The sequence below is a fragment of the Lonchura striata genome, chromosome Z (assembly GCF_050655825.1).
Source record: "Lonchura striata isolate lonStrDom1 chromosome Z, ASM5065582v1, whole genome shotgun sequence".
NCBI lineage: Eukaryota > Metazoa > Chordata > Aves > Passeriformes > Estrildidae > Lonchura > Lonchura striata.
The window spans coordinates 69,883,342-69,906,744 of NC_140740.1; the positions used below are offsets into that span (position 1 = coordinate 69,883,342).

A 23,403-nucleotide genomic window follows, 5' to 3' on the forward strand; every position below is an offset into this window, starting at 1 on the left:
AATTCTCCAATCTAGGATTTACAGAAACACTGACATTTCTAACAGCTAGAGTGGAATTGGAACAGTATGCATGGTAAGGATGTGATTCAATAGCTGCTGGCCAAATGTTTGGGTATGAACAACTACAGGGAGAAGACATTTATCCATTGAAAACTTCCAGCTTTTTAAAACCCTTATTTAGTTAGCCCAAGCAGCAGCAACAAAAAGTATGTGAAAGCATAGGCTTCAGACTGTGTTAAAAAACAAAAACTTGCACTTGCAAGACTCTATATACATACTCTAACAAATAACATAGCCCAAAATGTCCAATCTTACCAATATTATTTGTACAAACAAAATCAAACTACTTTAGTAACAGTAACACCACTGGACTGGGCAAGACACATCCTTTGTCAATGGTATTCCACCTCAGCATGATATTTCCACAGAATTTATAATCCAAATACATGCTAGAGAGAAGTCAAAGCCTTTTGATCTTTGGGCAGAAGTAGAAGCAGTGAGCCCTCAGCAGATTCCTTGCCATGGGGGGATATAAAACATATTTTAAAAAATAAGTTAAAATCTCTAAATTATTGAGGGACAGTGAGTGTTGCTACCTGGCAGTGTCATTTTTCCTTTCCACCCTGAGAGTGTCTTTCCAAAAAATCACACGCATCTTATATCAGATGACCACATCAATATCATACCTATCACTCAGGCAAACTGAAGTGGATTGGGCTCCATTCCCTGGCTGATTAGCATTTTCAAGATATCTGGAATGTTCCTCTATGCTCCTAAGAATATGCCATAATGTTTTCAACTACACTCTCCAGCTAAAATAATATATGCACATATTACAATACTATTTCCGAAAGTATAATTCTACAACTCCACTGGACTGAACACATTGGTTTGCTATATTTTACCTTGAATGATCAAGGAAACCATAATTTGATCACTAATAGTCATTATTTAATCACATCCACATAAAATCATATTCTTAGGAAACTTTCAAATCAAATCCTGACCAGTGCAATGAATGAAGCTAGACATCATATAATTTTCAACACTTCCTTACTCAAGACTTTACCTGAAATTTAAAAGTGCCGCATTTCTCTTTAATATTATTTAAAATAATGTATAATCATAAAAGTCACAACATAAGGGAAAAAGTACCCTAAATTGCAAATATATTTAATGTAGCTTAAGGCTAATGAAAGTAAATATAAATCTAATTAACATAATTAAGCTCAAGGTTATGATTATTTATTATTTATGCAGACCTTCATTTAAACTACTAACACAGAATATTAATCATAATTTGCAGATCAGTACTATCAAAACAATGGCAGGGATAACAGAAGTACTAAGTTTCCTAGTAATTCTCTTTTTAGATTTTACTTTGGTAGGTACAAATATGTAATATTTATTTATATAGTTTACTTAAATTATTTTGCCATGATCTGAACTAATTTGATTTCACTTTCTGTGTTGAATATGAAAGAAATTAGGAGGGTAAGTCTACATGACAACAACCATCACAAAGGAACAATGGCATTTTTAATGCTATACAAAGCAGAATACAAAAACCACAAAAGGGTTTTCAAGTGCTGTGAAATACAACTGCAGGTATGTGCACATTAGCATGTTCAAGCCTTAGGTTTATTATTTCTTAAATAAGATTCTTCTAACTTGGCTAATTATTTTTCTGAGCAGAAGTTCAATTCTTCAACTGCTAAAGTTTTCACATTCAATATCCTTAGAAGTTATGCAAGTTCTACTTCAATTCTCATTTCAAAAATTATTTTAATTTGCTTTCATACATAACAGGTAGTGACTTCTGCATAAAATTAAGTAATGGATACCATACACCATAAAAAGCTTTGTACAACAATCATACATACTTACAATAACTTTATCTTAGTTTCTTCTTTAGCATAATTGAACATCACAGATTGATGTCATCTCCACCCTAAAACAGTTTCTGCACCCAAACAGTCTATTAAAAGATATCCAAAATCCTTCAATCCAATATTTCTCATTTGCCACTCTGCCTCTCTCTTTATTTTCTAACCCATTTTGTGAAACAAAAAATCATTTAAGAATACCACAGTATTACAGATTAACATAACAACACGTATAAAAATTGCAGTTAACAGCTCACTTGAGATTTTTATTACATTTATGTCTACATAAAATTGAAAAAAAATCTACATAAATGAGAAAGCAGCTGAAGGGCAAAATCAAACTGTTGTCTTTATTAGATGCAAGTCTAATGTCTTTGAGACAAGGCATTTGTAGGCGCCACAGTCAATCAAGATTTCAATGGAAAGCAAAAATGAAAGCATTCATGCACAAAAGGCATGTGTTGTAATTGTGATGTGCAGACAAGATAATGGAATCTATTCTAACCTTCCTTTAATTTTATGTATCAACTCCTGCCTTGACATAAGACAATCTGTCATTTTTAATGTATTATTTTATTATTGAATTATTTAGGTGCATTCAATTAATTCAGTAGGCATCTAGTCATCAGAGCTAACCTTCCCAAAAATCTACTTTCCTTTTCCTTCAAATGTTGCACTCATGCAAAAATATTTTCCCTGCACATGATATTAAGTACAAAGATCTCATTTACACTGCATTTTATTAATATTTTAAGTGACTTGCAGCTGTGCAGCTTACTTTATACTGTCAGTTTTGTAAGGTACATTATGTGAAACAGGCTGTATTTTAGAAGGCACCAGTTGCAAAGTAGAAGATCACAGCATGGAAATAATAAGAAATGGGAACTTGCAGCTAAAAAAAAAATCTATTATTTTTATTGTTCATCATTTTAGTATTATCTTCTACATTCCATTCTCAGCTATTAGCTGGACCAAAAATATCATGGAAACAATCTACTCACAAAAAATATCTCAGAATAAATTAAAATCAAATACTGAAAACTTAGTTTCACAGACAACCTTCTTCAACATTACCTAACTCACCTATCTTATATTGCTGCTACAATAATAATCTCCGTATGAGTACCTAGTTTTCCTACAGAAATCAAGTTTAATTCAGTAAATGTAATGGAATAAACACTATTTTAAATTTTATCATCTCTGTTCATTCTATGATCTGTTATTTGCTATTCAAAACATAGTACTGAAATTAAAATAACTAGGTTATGATCATAACCACGATTCATCAAGAACGTTTTCCATTCATCCCACAGTTCTTTGTAACTTACACTAACATAAAATTAAGAGCAGCAGTGGACAATTCACTTCTGTGCAGCTGCGTTCAATTCTGACTAGCACCTGGACATCAAGACACTTCTCCCCCAAGTAAAACCTATCACTTTCTGAAAAAGAGTAGCCTTGGAGATTTCCATTTCTCTGATGCTTAATGTCCCACTTCTATTACGGTTTTAGGCTGCCATCACCAACAATAAGGCTGTGCATCTTCAGGCCAGTTTCTTTTTTCATATATCTCCAAAATTTACCTACTTCCTGAATTTGTATAGGTTACTCCAATATCTACAGAAATCAAGGTATTTCAAGGAAAGGAGGAGCTTTTCTTTGTCTGCAACAGATAATACCATGCCTCAGTACCACTTCATTTTTAGAAATGAGTGAACAAGTGTTGCTTCAACTGCCCATCCTGTTCCCTCACTCTCAAAATAAAGAAAAATTCACTACAGCACATTTAAACTTGAATGGTTTTAGAACACTGCACAGCCATTATCAAGCAATATGAAATCTACAGTAAATGCCAAAGCAGCCAAAAAATATCACGTGCATAGCCTATCTACCCAATGATCTTACTCCCATCAAATGTCAGAATTATGAATAGAGGAGCGTTTACATACAGCATGAAAAATTGTCTTCCTCTGACTAATATAGTTGCTGTTGCAAGATTCTGAAAGCCAGGGGCAGTTCCTCTGCTCCTCTAACATACTTGTGTGCCATTGGGTTCCAATCTCGCTCAGGATTCCATGGAAATTTTAGAACCACCAAGGAGAGTAAGGAATGCATACTGTGGAACAAACCTTAGGCTTATTTTGAACCTGACAAGAGGCTTCATTTGGAGTCTCTACATATACTGGAAGTCTCAATAAACAATAACTTTTTGGTCACCTTGCCCATTCCAGTCATCACAAGTCTTTACCACATCCCCTTCCCCTTATTTACACTTCTCCTTGTTAAAAAGTTAGAGCTTACTGTCAATTATTAAAAGAAAAAGACAATTTTTTCAACAGTCTTAGTGTCCCTCTCTGAAAATTTTTTAATTCTCTACTTATTTTACTCTTTTATAATTTTTTGTAAAACTAAATTGTTCAGTCATCCTAAGTCAGTGTCTATTGTCCAGCCTTCAAGTTCCAACTTGTTTACCAGTGAAAAACGAACAGTGTATAGAGTTTTATACTTAACATTGGGAAAAGAAAGTGGAAAGCAAAAAAATGAAAAATGACTGACAACTTTTTCAAATGAAACTATGGCAAAAATTTAGGAATAGGACATGTAATTATTCAGGTTGAAATCTGTTTTCCTGAGATATACTTTTAAGACTGTAAGCTTACAGGTCTTTACTTTACATCTTTAACTGCAATAATTTTATAATAGCTCAGAAAAAGAGCCATTTCCAACTGAGGAAACAAATTTATATTAAAAACAAAACGTAAAAAAATTTATAGTAAAACAAAATGTACACAAATTTTCATCATTTTGTCCTGATGCCCAAGATCTAATTATTAACTTTCAATAGTATTCCCTTCCTCTAATTCAATTTCATTAAGCACTCCATTCTATAATTCCTTTAATAGTTATTAGCGAACTATAAAACATGGGCTGCCATGGCAAGAAACACCCCTAATTATTCCCATGTTCATAATTTGCACTCTTAATTCAAAGACAAAAATAGAGGCGTAGTGTTACTGAAAAGAAAACAAATTACTGAGTGAAAATCTTTCCACAGACTAGTGGTTTTTATCCATTAGTCCTCAACTTCACAACCATATCTCTGTGCCTTCTCCCGAACATTTCTGCCACCTCTAAATGGCAAAAACCAGTATATGCTTCAGCTAAAGTGGATCTATATGCCTGCTCAATAGTCAGCAAGCTGCTAACAAATAAGACTTAGTGTTTCTACACTTTGTCTGCTTACCCCTTCACAGAGGCACCAACCAGGACTCTGTCCTATACCCTGATGAAATTTTGGAGGCTCATCTCTCTTCAATATTTCTATCTCTGTATCAAATTTGGGTAAAAAGATTTAAAAAAGTTGCTGATGAGAAGAAGCTAGGACAATAAAGAGCAAGGGCACAGAGGAGACAAAAATACTAGCAATGAAAATCTAATGAACAACAAAATACTAAGCCTCAATTTCATATGTTTCACCAAGCTATAAGCACCAGTACAAAATAAAGTTCTAAGACAAGCCAAAAAAAAAGAAAAAAAAAAAAAAAACCCAAAACAAATCAAAGAACCACGTCCATTCTTAAGAATTCCTCAGGGCAATAATACTATAGACACAAAAAAGTCATACAACATTAAGTAATAAAACAGTAGGTGAGTCAAGAACAATGTTTCTCACTTTCCTCAAGGGCTGTCCTTCAAACACCATACGTATGAAAATATCAGAAATCCTACCTTGAGCTAGTCTTTCAAGACGTTTCCCATGCTCTGGAGGAACAGCATACCTAAAATTCACATAAAGAAAAGGATGAAACTGTTAAAGACATAATTTCTACATAATGACTAAAAGTCATCATTCAGGTGTGATAAATAACTAAATGGAAGTCAAAAAGATTAAAGACTGAGAAATTACACAGGAAAAAAATATACTAAAATCTAAGGAAAAAATACAGACAATTGGATTTTGGGGACAGAGGTTTGAGAAAAAACTTAGCTTATTTCTAGTTTAAATATTGTATATGTAGTTCCAAAATGTTATATTCATTATTTAAAGTCACATACATTGACAATATTTTATATTATTACATCACCACAATTAAAAAAGAAACACACACTATTTTTCCAAATGAAAAAATGTAAAGCAAGTCTAATTTATACAAGTTTAATTTCTTTGAATCTCAGCATGCTTCACAAGACACAAGGGTTCAATGGAAAAATATGAGCATTAAATATCTATATTTTCCTACAGCAAAAGCTGTGAAATAAAACTTGCCCTTGTATAATCATTACAATTAGTTTTAAATTGTTAAAGAAATAGATTTTCTTCAATTTACAGAATTGTACATACCTTAGAAATCCACTGTTCTTACAATAATCTAATTTTTCTTAAAAAAAAATCCACATGCTGTCTCCCAACAATTGACCAAAAAATACGAAAGAACACAATATTTTTAATGCTTACTGCAGCAAAAAAATAGTAAATTGTTGAAAAGTTTTTTCATTTCTGCTTCTCTTTGTTATTAACATATTTACTGCACTTCATGGACTTATGTATGTTTTGATTAGGAGTTATTATTGACTTTAACTGCTTTAATATGTGATATAATAGGCTTTTGTTTCAGTTTAATGTTGCAATAATACTGAATTGATTCTTCTCTAATAAAAAAACATAGGAAATGTATATTCAGCTGTACATTATTAAACTAAGCAAACATATAGTCTTACTACACTGCAAACACGTTTCATTCATCAGCCCTGAAAACTCACTCAGAAAAACAAGCAATAAATCCAATTACCTCAAGTTGTTATTTGCACACACACTAAAATATTGCAATTTTACTTTATTACAACTGAAATGTCTGCATAGAAGGAAGACCACCACATAAGTCAGTGTCCACTGACAACCCATTCCAAATGGTATAAACAAAGAGACTTTCAGTTTACCATGGTCAGTGTTTGCATTTTTAATCAGAATTTTGCTGTCTCACAAAAATGCACTTTGTTTCTTTCCATTTGTACTTCCACAGTGCTTGTCACCATTTTTCTCTACATATTACACATGCACCAATGTATCCATACCAATCTAAACTATATGTTTGCCATCCTTCACATTCCATTGGAGAAAAATGCTATGCATAGCATTATATACTGTACTGTATGTCTTTAAATACACAACTCCAGAAAGCAAAACATGAACAGATACTGTTTACGTCTAACAAAAAAACTCAAAACTAGATACTCTACTTTGCTGTGATACTAATTGAACTAGTGTTCCTCATAAAATGTTACTCCTTCAAAAGCACATTATACAATTTAATAATAATATGGAGACACATGCTTGCATTTGTACATATAAACATGTCAATATTACAAAAACACAGACATCAATTAAGGTCTCTGTAAGTATTTTGGAAAGACAGTGCATGATTTAACTGGATTACAGCTATTTATTTAGCTAATCTAAGATAACAAAGAAATACAATACATTAAATGCAAGTCAGTGTGTTTCATCACAGTCTTCACTTGAATTGTACAATAACACCCACTACTCAATCCTCTACTTCTTCCCTCTGTTGAAATTGCTTGCTCCTCACAGCTAAGACAAGGACAAAGGAATGGAGACAGATGACCCTTTGTACTATGATACATTAGGAGTCCCAAAGTCACTCTTGAGAACCATTCAGGCTTGGTTCTTAACACCATTATTAGAAAACTGAGCTTAGCAGACATGCACCTGCCTTTCATGGTGAAAGACATAAATCTTGCTGGATTCTTAGCCTACTCTACATTAAAAAAAAAGCTCCCTAATTGAAATTACCTAGTCAGAGAAAAAAAAGTATTCACTCTTAATCTCAACAGCTAGCTTATGTGAGAATCTGAACACTTAACAGCTCTTAGAAAATTATCTTCATGTTGTATCCAGCTTTCTTTTAGCCACATTACCAAACAGCCACTAACATTTGCTTGACTTCTCATAGAATAAGGTCAAGTCCAGCCACCTCCAAAGCAAATGTAATGGTACATCACTAACAGGTAAAAAGAGTGCTTCTTGGGTAACAAGCAAATAAACATACAAAAAGTTGAGAAAAGACAAAAGGGGAAATGATGATGCTAACCAGATGTTAATTTTATTAGTTTGCAAAGATATACTTGCTAAAATAAGAAGAGTCTCCATTCACTGATAGTCATACTACAAGGACAGAAAAAATGTAGTGCATATATTGACCTAGTATTGTTAATAAACATCTTCTGAAATATGTCTTAGTTCAGCAAATCAAGGGTATTGGCAACAAGATTAACTATAAATAAGTAATAAACATTAAATTTATGTCATTAACATCTAATCATTTTTATTATATATCTTTTCAAGATTAATGCTTCTTCTCAGTCACATCAAAAGCAACAAACTGTTGCTTTACTGTGTGAAAACTGCTCAGCCAATCAAGATTATTATCAGACAAGCAGCCTCTTCTATCCACCCAGTCATTCTCATGTCAGTGACCAGAAATGGAATTTGAGCTCCATTCTTCCAAAGTCAAGTGTATGCACAGATAATAGTTAAAAGCAAATTTAGTGTGATGCTTAATACTACTTCTCTAAACCCCATGTTATATATAGACAAGGTAAAAACTGCTGATTATTTTTCCTGCAGATTGGTATTGTTAAAATTCAAAAGCTGCAAACCCATCAAATGTTGTTATAGGTAAACATCAACAGTTTTTTTCCAAAATGAACTATATTAATTTGTTTTATAATTGGCAACAGACAACTTGCAACATTTACAGTCTATTAAAACAATACTATCTAACTCCAGGCACTGAGTTCAGAATCATGTGAGTCTTTTTATCAGTAACTGATTTACTTTATTATGTATTTAGGTGGTTCATCTTTATTGTACATAAATCTGATACATACCTTCTTAAAATATAAGCGGAATTAAGTTTCATAAACTTAATTTAGGAAGTTAATACATTTTTTGTTTTGAGATGGGAAACGCACAAGTCTGCTACCACCTAAAAATCTAAACCTTCTTATTCAATCTAAGTATTTTATGAAACAAAATCTTCTTCCACAGGGGAAAAACAAAACAAACAAATAAATAGAACTTCTCCTTTTCTTCTAATCCCTGACCAAAGTTCTTCCAATTTGTGAAGAACGTGGAAACTAGCAAATGATTGCTCTGTTTCAAGCATGATAATCCATCTGAGCTGCTGACAAACCACTATGCTATTTAATTTCACAACTAGAATCTCTATTTGATTGCAGTCATCTCTGTGACTCATAGTATTTCTAATTTTTATAACAGTTTTCAACAATAAGACTGACTAATCTTAATGGAAGCTTTATACTTTAGTCCTATTTCTGCCATACAGGTTTGATTTCCCTGTAGTTTTCTGTGTCTATTTTGCTTCCTAGACACAGAACATAACTAGGAAACATGTCCATATCGTCAGTAGTATGCATAACTTTTGCAAAGGTACCAAGACTCTTCCACTTATATGGAACTTTGCATCACTCGGCCAGACTTTGACTAGTTTTTGTCAGCTGCTGATTACACTGAAAGTTCTATTAATCCTTCCCCAGAAGGCCCTCTAAGGACCTAGCTAAGCCTCTCTAAATCCATTTACCTTATTGCAATATTTGTTCTTAAATCATACAATGTTAGCATCTGTCTGGTGTGCTTTTCCTTCTTCACCTTTTTGTCTATAATTTTGTCTAAAACTAATATCAGAATGACATCCATTTTCATCCCATCGTACTCATAATCCCATTATTATTTCCCCTGCTACGGGATTCAAAATCTGAAAGCCTTCACAAGAAATGTTTCAAAGACTTCCACAAGTCTGTGTAACTATGTATCTTTCCTGAGTTTTCTACCGAATTAAGCAAGATGAAAAGGTATTTATACACATTCTATACTGGCAAACCCATAAAAACAGATTCTAGTCACAGCAATCAAGAGGCAACAGTAAGGTTGCTCAAAGTATAAATTTTAGGCAACCGAGAGATCAGATTTCTGGCCATCCTATATCCACTGGAATCATAAATAGATCCCTATTCCTCCATTATTACCAATAGAACTCCTGAACCTAAATCCCTGCTTTATTTTTGTCGTCACAATAGATTTATTTCCTCTTACAATCTAAATAAAATGTCAGGTCCAGTCTCACTCTCCTAATCCATGTAATTTTGGTTGTCTAAGCATTCTTTCTTTAACAATCATAAACAGTCTCTTTTTCTTGATATGGTCACAAAAATGGAACTCTCTCCTCCTTCTGCAGCATTTATTCCTGTTTACTTTATAACTGACCAACCCTGCAAGGCACTTTGTGATTTATGAAAGACATTACTAAATAGGAGAGTTTTTTTAACATAATGTATTGTCTCTTGTCATTTTAAGTCTTCAGAAAAGCTAGAAAGCAAAGACTAGATGGAATGTCACAGAAAACATATTAATTAATACATAAATTATTATTTATATCATACTGCAAGTTTTCATATGCCCCTTTCAATGGAAAGTAAAAACCTAGTTTTTCATGCAGAAAATAATTCAGGCATCCACCATCAAATATAAAAGGTGAACAAACTGAGCACAGTATTTTAAAAAATTACTTTCTGAAATAAAATAATATATTCTCTACACATCTTTTCTTCTTTTAAATAAAATAGGAAAAAATTGTACTATTATTATATTTTAAATACCCATAGTGCCATGAAAATAATTACTTTCTGCCTGATTAAGAAAAACTCAACTCATGTTGTTCACAAGTCAGGTAATCAGAAAAAAGAGTAAGCCATAAAAAAGAGTAAGCCGTGTTTTCAGATACTTAATAAACCAGAATTATTTTTTAAAAATGTGAATGTCTTATTCAGATTTTTTATTTATAAACTTATAATGTAAATTGAAGCATTATCCATATTTTACCAAGGATATAGTACATATATTAATGGCATAGTAATTCTACTAGTAATAAAAATCTGATCTCTGCTAAGCATTAATTTTCAAGAGCACTTTAATAGAGTAACATGACAAAATTCCTCAAATTATTACGCAAAATAAAAAAAAACCAAACAGAAAATTCCTCAAATTATTACACAAAACAAAAAACAAAAATAAATTATTTTAAGGCCTATACCCCTGAAACAAAATTACAATAGAAAAAAAGTATTTAACAACAAATGTGAAAGAATTTTTAGTATTAGTAAGCAGGTTATAAATACCATTACAAAATACACCAATATCAAGAGATAACTGATTAATAAGCCACACGATCAATCACACCAATGGCCAGTATACAATGCGTATAAATACCTTTTCATCTTGCTAATACGAACGTTTTCTAACAATAACTCTTTCTAAGAAATTGAGATATAAAATGAGGTAACATTTTCAAGGTACCTTTCGCCTCATAATGTAAAGAGAAAACTGCAGTAAAAATTCCTGCCTAATATCAAGTAATTTTAAGTCTCTTTACAACAAATCTTTTCCCACCATACCCAAATCTCTTCTGACCTTGTATTATTCTATTTCAGGGCTTTTAAGCTTAAGTTCCTTCTTCTAAGGGATTTCCTCTTTAGCATATTAGTAAAGTTAAGAAAGTTAAGAAAAATCTATAAATTAATGTATACATAATGTTACACATGTGATATACAAAGATATACATAAACATCTAAACAGCTGCAATCCTAATTTTTTAAGTTATCAGAGACAATTTTCCCCGATGTTTAATGAGGCAGTCAATGAAGGAATTGGTATACATATCACAGAACTATAGACTTCCCTGTGTAAGGCTTGAAGTAAAAGTGCAAATTATAAGATGTAATGCAAGTTAACCTAAACACTGCAGAAAGCTTCCAATTCTATAAAGACTGCTACAGCAGTTAGACTCAGCTGGCTAGCCTCTAATAGTGTCTCGCAGATAGAAATGGTTGTCCTTTCACAATTCAGAGAAAATACACTGCATGTTAGTTCTCTGAAAGCCTAGTGCATCTGTCTCGAAGAACCACATGTACAAATAGTAAAATCCAAGAATATGTATTACTGCTATGCATGTCAAGTTATTTTGTTTCACTAAGGATTGTCAAATCAGTTGAATTAAAGAGTAGAAAATATCTTTACTATCTGTATCTTAAAATTCAGCTCCTATTCCACTTGCTTTAAGAAATTATTATACTAATATCACATTAAAACAACACATTTTACTGATAAATGAACTTTGCATAAATTATTGCAGCATTCCTCCAGTAACAAACACATGTGTAACATGAAATAAATCTTTAGCTGTCTTTCATTAATGTTGCATTTCTCAAAAGTATGGGCTAATGCGGTATAGAAAATGAATTTGTATCCACCATTATTTCTTCAAAATATGAAGAGGTCACTGTTTAATGATTTTGTTCATTAGAAGCATAAACAACTATCTGTAAACTAGAAAAGCATTTATCCTGTTATTGACTCATATCTTCTTGAAAAATAATTAAACAAGCTTTCCCAGCTTCTTCTCATTGTATCTAAGGACTTCAGAATTTAAGCTCTCCACTGTTTGGAATTTCACAATATATGGTGAGTTTTTCTTCAAACAGCACTTTTTAAATTCCTAAGAAGCAGAAAACAAATTTATGCAATCATCGTATTATTTACTATTTTCTTATCATCTTGGAACATTCTGGAATCACCTATCTCTTTACATCCATTTTTTCAAAAGATATCAATGATATGGTTTCTTGACGTATTGATGATAGGAGACTTTCTCTATGTTTAATTCTATCAAAGAAGCAGCCTCACATACCTATGTATATAATTTATACATTTCAAGCATGGACCTGCTTTACTACAATAGGTGGTATTCACCTTCTCTGCCTTAAGAGATCCATTACATAAGCAAAGCATGCCAATTTACCACACTCACAGTATAAATATATTATATGTATTTGAATTTTGTATGGGTATTTTAAAAAATTTTATGGAATTACAAGCTGTACATTTTCTGTCCACATTTGGATGACTAGAAACTGCCAGAATTTAACTATGCATAGCTTATCTTTTGCGTATCTTTCTAATAATTGTACACTCTCTTCACAGATATTCTGACCAAAAAAAAAAAGATTTTATTAATGAAAGGAATATATTTGTCTTATATACTTAGGACACAAGTATATCACAATGTATTAAACTAAATTGTCTGTTAAGGCTGCTCAACCAAAAATCTAATCAGTAATCTAAGATTACAGAGAAAGGACAGTAGAAGTTTCATATGTAGGAAGTACCTTTAACTCTGAATCTTACCTCCCACTAGTCCAGCTGAGTTAACTATATATAATATGCCTCTGATTCAAAAAAGCAATTAAATGTATGTTAAATACAAAATATGGCAGTAGCCCCAAAAGACAACAGAATCAAAAACTGATTTCAAACAGTTCTTTCAGAAGTTCTTCAAATAGTCTTGGGGTTCCCAACATATTAAGCTTCTCATATTGTATCTTTCAAATATTTTTCTGTTGAACTCAATTATGTATTTATCTGTCTTTCCCTTTAAAATTAAAGAATATATCCATGTAATTTCATAGTATTATGAGCTTAAAAAAAAACCCTCACTGAACTAGTATCTTAGCTTTTTAGTAAAGTTTGTCACTGTGAAGCAATCATAACCCATCTGTTAGGTATAGTCAGCTGAAACAGAAGTCATCTTAAAAAAAAAATAACTTACCATGACTTTGGCTCCCCAAAATGGAGATAATTAATACTGTAGAGATCCATGTCTTCAGTGTGCCATGCAAATGTTGTTTTCCACATGCCAAAATAAAGATATGGTGTATTTACACCCTCAATTGCAATTCCACAGTCTTCTCCTACAACATCCAATATTGTATTAAGATGGGCAATATTCCACTCCTCAATACCCTGAAAAAGATACATAATAAAAATATTACTAAACTTATAAAGCCATGCAATTTTATATAACAATCCCAGTTAAAAGATATACACTTGATGTAGCCTTTCAAAGATAGTCTGTTTATACCTATTTGTAAGCACTTTAGAAGACAGTTCAAGTTACTATAAAAATTCTCTTGACCTTAATCAGTATTAAATCAGGTTATAAGTCTGAGATGTTCAGAGCAGAGAATATAGAAAGTTCCTATCTAGTTTACAATTTTATATCAAATCTAACATGGATTGAAATACCATACTACATTCAAAAAGGTACACAAAAAATAGAAATAATAGCTGCAGACAAAACCTTCAATGAGTTGATAGCTGCAAGCCACTAAGTTTTACAGGACCTATCTATGCTTTTTTATTACTTACAAAGTAATACCAGATAGTATGAAAAAATAGTTTAAAAAATTATTTTACATGTGTAAATTTACCATTTCTCTGTGAAGTATAAAACCTAAAATGTTTACTTCAGATGTATTTCTAATCATAACGATGTACTGCATAAGAAATATACAACAGAAGAAATCTATTGATTTCAGGGGATTTAAGCTGTTCCCCTATGTTAATCCCCATAAAACTCCTATATTAAAAGTCATTCATTAAGCAATATATGTAGCTTTTGTTGCACTTCTGATTCAACTGCAAACTGCAATTCTAATTTCAGGTAATACAGCATGTAAGAGACAGTATAACCAAGATCAAAGCTACAAAATGGAAGGGAAAAAATTAGACTTCATTATAACAGCAATTATTAGCACCTCCAGGGAAGACATTAGCTGGTGCTCAAGCAGTCAGAAAACCAAGAAATAGAATCAAAACTATTAAAAACTCAATTCAGAGAAGTTTTATTGCAAAGACAGCCTCTAAGCACACTCTTAACCATGAGCTGCTCTACCCAATCACTGAATCTATAGTTCTGGTAATCGTACTGGCATGTGAACTGATGGCAGACTGCAGTGCTGATGCAACCGATTAAGACTAAGTATGATGATATTTAATAGTTGGACAGCTGGAATAGTAAGAATACTGGTCAAAGCAAGAAGTCAGGAAAATTTAATACTCTCAGTTTTGATTTGTTTTCTGAGATTTTTATGTCAAGCATGTTATTTAATAAAGCAGCTAGAATTGATAGACCAGAAGGTAACATCTGTATGAAGTCAAGACTTCTCACTGAAAAAAAACTTCTAATCACAGGCTTTGGCTATTTCACTTATTAAGAAATACTAAGTTATTTGGTATTTTACAAATGAGTAACAATGTTTGTAGAATTGTTTCATTTCAGACAGCATTTTTTCTTCTTTTAAAATGGAAGCCTTGGGTTTGATGCATTTGTGAAACAAAAAGGTACTTGAAATTTAAAAAGTAAAAAAAAATAAAATTTATATGCTAATTAAAGAAAAAACACCAATCTGAACTCAAAATAATACACATTGATGAAATATGCACCTTTCAAATATAAACACTGGCAACAGCAAATTAATATAGCTGTAAAATAAAAAATTTGAAGCAATAATTTTTAACCAATGAGTCCTCAAATTAATTTACAAATTTTAATTTGTAAATCACATGAAATTTACCTCTGTTTGCAAATTTTGCAGCTCATTAAGAGAAACAAATTAATACAGAAAAGAGCAATGATTCAACCACAGATGCATATACTGGATTAGAAGAAAACAAGAAACGCTTGCAAAAATCAACTCTTAACCTAGGTAGTTACTCTGACAGTGGCCAAACAGTATAAGTATTGTAGTAATTTGCACTTGAAGGTTTCTGCAGACAGAAGAAGTGTTATCTTTCTATTTAACATGGGGTTTTTTACCCATTATTTGTCCCATCACAGCATGTCACTCACGTAAGTTTCTAGCAACCCTATAATCTTGAAATCTTAGTCTTCTACAAAGAATTAGGTCATAGCTAAGAGAATTTTTTTTTAACAACACATTTCATCCTTGCACACTATGTTAAATTGCATCACAAGTAGTCACCAAGCAAACTCCTAGCGATCTACCCTCAAACAAAAGCAATTCCTACCATGGAGATCAATCCTAGAACAAATAACTTGCTTCAGAACATCAAATATACCAAATAAACAATAACTATTTCTACACACAAGACAGATGAACTAATTCCTTTTCCTAAAGACTATTTTGGACAAATATTCTTAGCTCAGAAGGAAATGTTCACTGAAACTGGCCAAAACACTAAAATCACACTGATTAATTTCAAATCCTCCTAAATTCCTTAGACTTAAAACAATAAATCAGTTTCATATTTATGCCCAGATTTTTACCAGTAATTATTACAAATTATTATTAAAGATGTTACTTTACCTCGGAGATATTTTTTTTTAATATTCAGAAACATTAGGTAGAATGCTTATACAATTTAAACAAATTGATTATTATTTTTACAGTAGTTGTATAATCAGTTTTAGATGTAGCAATTGCAATGAACACTAAAAAGATTCCAGCTGTAAAAGTGCACTTTAATAGGTCAATACATAGCCATACTTCTCAAGTTTTATTTGAAAGTATATTTTATTAAAAATATATTTTTGCAGATTATGCTATATTTAATAATAATTATTAGAACAGAAGTACATATATTACTTGACCATGAAATTTATCTGGTAGTTTCTTATAAATACATTTAGACATTACAATCTATTCAATTTAAGAAAATACAAAATATGTATTCTCCTCAGAATATCACAGTACTACCAGAATATTATAATAATTTCAAAGGAATGTGTCAAGATCTGTTTCTAGTTTATCCACATTTCTGATGGTAAATTCTTTAAAGAATACCTGTCATAACTGACAACTGTACCACACAATCCAATACCTACAAAATTTTACTTTTCAGCAAATTTCCTTCTATAAGATGACAAACAGGCCTGAAACACCTCACCAATTATGGTCATTGCTAAACATACCACACTTCCTTAGAGAAATATTATAAGGTACATAGCAGTTTATACATAAGACTACTATTCCAATCTTCAGTCATTTTGAAGGTATTCAAACTTAGTGTAAATTACTATAAAGAGTTTTTATTACTCTCAACAGCCTTTGCATCTGCTTTTAATGCAATATGGAGACAAAGTGGGACAATTGACAAGCATTTCTCATCTGAGTGCCTGCACACTTTGTAAGGAGTTGACCCATTGTTTTCCCAAAGACACGAAGAATAATGTTTATCTCAGCACATTGGTAAAAAGTGAAATTCACAGTTGAAAGCTCACATCTCTTTGCAAATAAGAATAAAAAAGGCTTCAAGAGCAACAATGTTTTATTAATTTTTTTTAATACTTGCAAAAGTAATATGATGTTAGTCTTTGCACTTTATTTAAACCAGAAATGAATGGTTCATGATTTCATAAAGAAATCAGGAACATGATTTCTGTATGCATACATTATTACACACAATCCTTTTTCAGTGCTTAATTTTTCCTTTGATTGTCTCACAGCTCCATTTCAATATTAATCTGGTGAACAAGACATCAGTTGCACAACTATGATTGAAGAGTCCTTATGGCCAACCCCAAAAATACAGAGGAGTAAAAAACCTAATTAAGAGACAGAGTGAAAAGGAACACAACAAACATGAGAGAAAAAATTGTGCTTGCTAATGCACTCCTCTCTCCACATAGCCATGAAGTCACATCAATAAAGCTACTGTCAGGCTTTTACTGCACATTTAAAGTCATTAAAACAGAGGAAGAAAAATGTTACGAACCAAATGTCTACCATAAACACACAGATTAAGAAATACAATCTCCCTCATTAGACTGTTTTTACTTCTCATAATTTCTAAGGATATAGGCTTTGCTTTATAAGCCCCCTTTTGAAGGATGGGCAAGTAGATTCTTTGGAAATCACACCAGAACCTAAATTACAGCTCATATTGATCTCAACTATGAGTAGATCACAGAAAAAGATATTATAGAATAGAAGGAATAGAAAAATTTAGGTTGGAAAAGACCTTTAAGATCATCCAATACCACCATGAACTTAACTCTGTCAAGGCTAAACCATGTTCCCAAGTGCCAGACCTACAGGTCTTTTAAATATGCTCAGGAATGGTGACACAGGTACTTCCCTGGGCAAGCCTGCCCCAGAGATTGATACGACTTCCTTTCCATGAAAAAGCTTCTCCCAAAATCCAAAGTAAATCTCCCCACTGGCATAACTTGAGGCAGTTTACTTCAATCCAGTTCCTCACTACCTGGGAGAAAAGGCCAACCCCCATCTGTCTACAACCTCCTTTCAAGGAGCTGTACAGAGTGAGAAGGTGTCCTTCCCCACCCTCCTTTCCTCCAGGCTAAACAACCCCAGCTCCCTCAGCTGCTCCTTAAAGGACTTTTACTCCAGACCCTTCACCAGCTCCAATGCCCTTCTCTGGACATACTCCAGCATCTCAATATCCTTCCCAAATTATGAGGCCCAGAACTGGACAATTGTGGCCTCACCAGTGCCAAGTACAGGGGACAATCCCTGCCCTGCTCCTGCTGGCCACTCTGGTGCTGGCACAGCCCAGGATGCCATTGTCCCTCTTGGCCACCTGGGCACTGCTGGCTCATGCTCAGCTGCTGTCACCAGCACCCCCAGGGCCTTTTCCTGTGGGCAGCTCTGCAGCCACTCTGCCCCAGCCTGTGGCACTGCCTGGGGCTGCTGTGACCCAGGGGCAGGACCAGCACTGGCCTTGTTGTACCTCACACCACTGGCCTTGGCCATGATCCAGCCTGTGCAGATCCCTCTGCAGAGCCTTCCTGCCCCCCAGCAGATCAGCACTCCCACCCAGCTTGGTGTCATCTGCAAACTGACTGAGAGACACTCATACGTATGCTCCCCTCACCTTATACATGGGATAAGGTAGGAATTAGGAATTGTCCTGTTAGGAGAAATAAAACTAAGAGGAGAAAAACGAAAGTAAAATGTGTCTTTCATACAGCAGCTAAGGAGAGTGGTGAGAGAGTCACAAAACAGTATTTATACATTCTTCTTCCAAACATGGTTTTTCTCTGCAGAATAGCAGATACCATTGTCAGCACTGAAGTCAGACATGTTTTATGACTTTAAATCAGCCACTTTTCTTTGGAACTACTTTTGAAATCAAGAAGATTTCTATCTACCCCTTCCCAGCAGCTAAGTCACTCCATGTAGGATCATGCCTTTTCTAGATTTTCCTACACAGACACTCTTCTAGAAAGCTGTCATTAAATGTAACAGCAATTGGAATGCAAATAACAGAATAATATTTCCAGCAAACCTTCAACCTTCTCTAATTATAGAATTTATTTTCTATAAAGCTCTATAGAGCACACAGAACACTTGTTTTCACAGATTATTTCCTTATTTGTAAAGTTCAAAGCTATCAAATAGCAATTAAGACATTTTGAACAGATTCTGGAATAATCCAAATACTACCAGGGTAACATTGAACCACTGAATACAGCTGTTAGACTTCAAAGCATGCACTTATAGCTTTGTTTATTTCTTTGTTTTCATTTGGGTTTGGTTTTTTAAGGGTCCTTTTTGGTGTTTTGGGGGTTGTCACTGCCTTTTTCTGTTTCATTTAACGCAGCCTTTAAAAAATTTTGCCCTATCTTCCAAATCCCTCAGAATTTATCATCCTGTACTCTAAAAAAGCAAATACTACAAAAACTGTAACTTCTCTGGCACAAAGCCAATAAGGTGCTGGATTTCACAGACAATATTTTTTTTTAAATTATCTAAAGAATCAAATTAAGATTCCATCATGCTTGAGATACAAATGTCTCAATAAAAAATTGATTGTCACCAAGCGGAAAAGAAAATGTAATTAGTAAACCTTTAAACTGATTTACAGAGCACAGCAGTATTTCTCATGGATTTTGATGGCCCACATACACGTATGTGTCACATTTTCCTTAGATTCCTAGTAGATTTTACCTGGAATTCTGTCAGATACTTAAGTGTCAGATATTTACCTTAAGTGTAACACACCATTTTCTACAATATGTATTTCATAAAAAGTAAGCATTTGTTTTGTTTTTTGCAAATAAGCTGCCATGACAAACTAATCCCACCATATGCTTTCTCCTGAATGCTGCCCAAAATGTCAGTGAGTTGTATTCATCTTCTTTTCCCAAATAATCACAATACTGAAGGAAACTGAATGAAGACATGAGAACAATCTCCAATTTCAAACAAAATCTAAAAGATCTTTCTTAATACTATCTTCAAGCACTACAACATGGTATTTCATTAGTTGTGCAAGTACACCATCTGCTGGCCAAAAATTAACTGCAGCAAAATTAATTCTGAGACACAACATAGTGATCAGCAGCATCACAGCTTTCCCACCAACACTTTGGTACCAGAGTGTATTTCTTATTTTCCTCTATACACCAAGTGAGCTGTACACCAGCACCTGGCTGTCACATTAAGTGCTCAATCTGTTCACATTCCTCAATGTCAACTCCTTTCACATTTCTCCTTAGTTATTTATTTTTAAATTATACCCATTTTATTATAGGCATCAAGGTTTCTTTATTCTACCTTTTATTACTTTATTTCCCAGTCACTGCAACTTTCAGCATTTTGTTTCCTTCTTGTATGCATTTAATATCTGAGTTAGGGTCTCTAAATTCTGCTTTTCTCACTTTCCTCTTTGCTTTTATTTGACCTCCCCCCTTCCTCATCTTTCCAAGAGTGTAATTCTGTAAGAAGATCTCTGACCTTCTCTTTGACTGATCAACACTTTCAAACTGGATATTGCATTCATTCTCTTTTCTTTGGAAATGTTGCTCATGCAAGAGAAAACTAAGATACTCAATACAAAAAAAAACACAATGCAAAAAAAAGCATACATTTGTAAAAAGCTATACCATAAGGCATTACTGTCAACAACAAAGACACAAAGATCAGAGAAGAAAAAGGGCAAGCTTCCATTTCTTGAAACACTTTTTCTGTGTCTTGTCTTGGTCTTCACCAAGCAACAGCCACCCAGAATGTCTTTCCACAGAAACATTCCAAATTAGAATCTTCAATTATTTTCTAAACAGTTTCTTAAAGCATCTATGTGGACACACAAGGGACTTTGAAAATGCTTTCTCTAAACGACAAACCATTGGACTTCTTAGCTGTCATTAAAAGATCACATAACTCAGTGCAAAAACTGAATTGCCTTCAGCCATACTGGCTGACTGTATTTATCCCTGGACAGTCTTGAATTTGTCTTCTGTGAAACTGTGAAACACCAGGAGAGCCTCAGACCATCTGCCACAGCAAAATCATACATGTTTTTCTAATGATTGAAAAAGGCAGTTACATAGAACATGAAATAACCCAAGAACTTCACATATGGTACTTTCTTTTCATACAAGTTTGTCCTGTAGTTTTTAAATCCTCAAATCTTTTCTAATGTACCTTCTCCTCGTCTCATTACTAAAATAATCCTTTAGAAATCTAGTTCCCGTCTTACTTACATAGCCTAATTTATATCAATGGATACTTGTAATTCTTTGGATAATGAGATCTGTTTTAAAAGTCCCTTTATTATCCATGGAGATCTTGGCAAGTAACCAGGAAAATTAATTTCCTTAGGAAATTTTAACTTCCTAAAAGGTAAACAGTAAGTACATTTCCAGGAAACTGCAGACATTCCAAGCATGAAGTACAGCTACCAATATTCCTCAGTGAAGAGATATAAAAGTATCCATCTTTTAATTTTAAAATAAAACTTAGTTAAAATATCTCTAAGTGTCCACAGATACACATAGAAAGCCTACAAACTAGAACATTAAGAAATAATTAAATAAGTAGGAAGAAATCTCAAAGTTCTGGAGAGTTTGAAGTGAAGAAAGAGAAGAGTCATGATTAGGAAGAGTAGCAATATTCTACTGCCTAAGGACAGAACTGTCTGACTCTAACAGATGTAGAGTTAATTTCAACCTTGGTTGAAGGCTTTAAGGAGTAACACAAAGATTTCAAAAGACAGTCTCAGTCACAAAGAGTGTATCCTCTAAGTAGAGTACCCTTGAAAAGAGGGCTGGAAGGGATAAACTTCATAAAAAACTAAGCATACTTCATCATAAATGCTCCCATTGATATCTGCTCCATAAATTGGTGCCACAAAAGTCAAGTTCTTCCAGTATTTACGCTCCAGATCTTCATAGTCTACATATCTTGGAGTGCGGTATCTGCAGAGAAAGAGGCAAAGGTTCATCACCATCTTCCAACAACCGCCTCTAAAATGAACTATACTTCTATGCCACGGACAATAGACTATGCCATGAACAGTCAAGATGAAGTGACTTTATTTCAAATTCTCTGAAACAGAAGAATTACCAGTTGTCCTGAATTCTTAGTTTCATGATCAACCATATCGTGGAAACCTCCTTACTGGCAGCTACAGTAACTAAAGTCATCCACCAACCCACACAGTATTTGCTTCAGTCTCCTGCAGTAAATCAGCCCATCTACTAACCATCCTTAGCCTGAGCTCCTCCCTTTTATTTCTCTTCTGTAAAAAGACATGTGGAAAACACAATTAACAAGTATTTCTACTTTTCCTATCTCACTACCAGCTCTGCAAAGACTCAGATAGGTCCTGTAAAAGCTTGTCTCAGAACAATATAAACTAACTCAGCCACACAGCCCTCACAGGCAAAACCAATACTTTCTTCTCTTCTTCCTGCCCCAGAAAAACCTATCAAGAAAAGCTGTTGTTTCAAACACTGATACAAAAAAAAAAAAAAATCTACAATGCAGAGAAAAGAAATATTTAAGGGAACTTTTCTTTTTACTCATTTATAACAGCACAAGATACATAACACACACTTACATGCTTAAATATACTCATGGAAATACTTTTGAATGGTTACTCATGTAACCATTTAAAATCTTGTGGGAACAACACCACAGAAACATCTATCAACAGCTTTGCCTCAGGATCCTTTGTCAGACCTCTGCAATTCCATATTTAAGTCTTCAGAAAAGAAAACTTACTCCCCCATTAGTGCAACTCTGAGAGCTACAGCTTGACAGTAGAACTGACAGTATGCTCCACTTGAACAACTGGAAAGAAAATCCAAACATACAACACTGAGACCAAATACATTTACGTCATGTAATAACTCTGAACAGAGATAAAAAAAAAAGAAAAGCAAAACACATCTTAACCAAAACATTCTCAACAATAAAATTGTTTTATTATTTCTAATGATAGCTCCAGAAATCAGACTGTATTTCTGCTGGGCCCTGAGTAACATGCATACATGAACTCCTTGATTACACATAACTCCTATTTCCCAGAGGTCAAGCAGAGAAGCACTTTGGTTCAATGGAGAGAGCTGCAAATGTCTACCCAAATAAAAATTGAAATGCATTAGACTGAATAGACATGATCCTTTTAAAGGCAACTGTGATTTCATTTAGACGGCCCTTCTCTCTTACGCAAAGGAAACAGGCAACATCCTAATACTCAAGAAGAAAGTCTTTAACAGAGAAGTCTTCTCCGTTAAGGAAAAAAATTATTTTTATGGGAGTACAGAGGTTCTCAGCTACTTGATAGTTTAAGAAATACTGACTGCTGTAAGAG

The 23,403-nt window shown here is 33.4% G+C and overlaps 1 protein-coding gene across 10 annotated transcripts in view; it reads right to left on the reverse strand.

The window, feature by feature from the left end:
• Positions 1-23,403, reverse strand: part of KDM4C (lysine demethylase 4C) — a 245,679-nt gene that overhangs the window by 201,812 nt on the left and 20,464 nt on the right. For 6 of the 10 annotated variants that reach the window (XM_085566943.1, XM_085566945.1, XM_085566942.1 and 3 more), the window contains 4 exons: positions 22,812-22,880; positions 21,889-22,003; positions 13,589-13,782; positions 5,616-5,665 (listed from right to left, as the gene is read on the reverse strand). In XM_085566943.1, the coding sequence (XP_085423069.1) occupies positions 5,616-5,665; positions 13,589-13,782; positions 21,889-22,003; positions 22,812-22,880 (428 nt within the window). Of the gene's footprint in view, positions 1-5,615; positions 5,666-13,588; positions 13,783-21,888; positions 22,004-22,647; positions 22,791-22,811; positions 22,881-23,403 lie in introns of those variants that run through there. The other 4 variants (XM_021531680.3, XM_085566949.1, XM_085566948.1 and 1 more) reach the window with 3 other exon arrangements.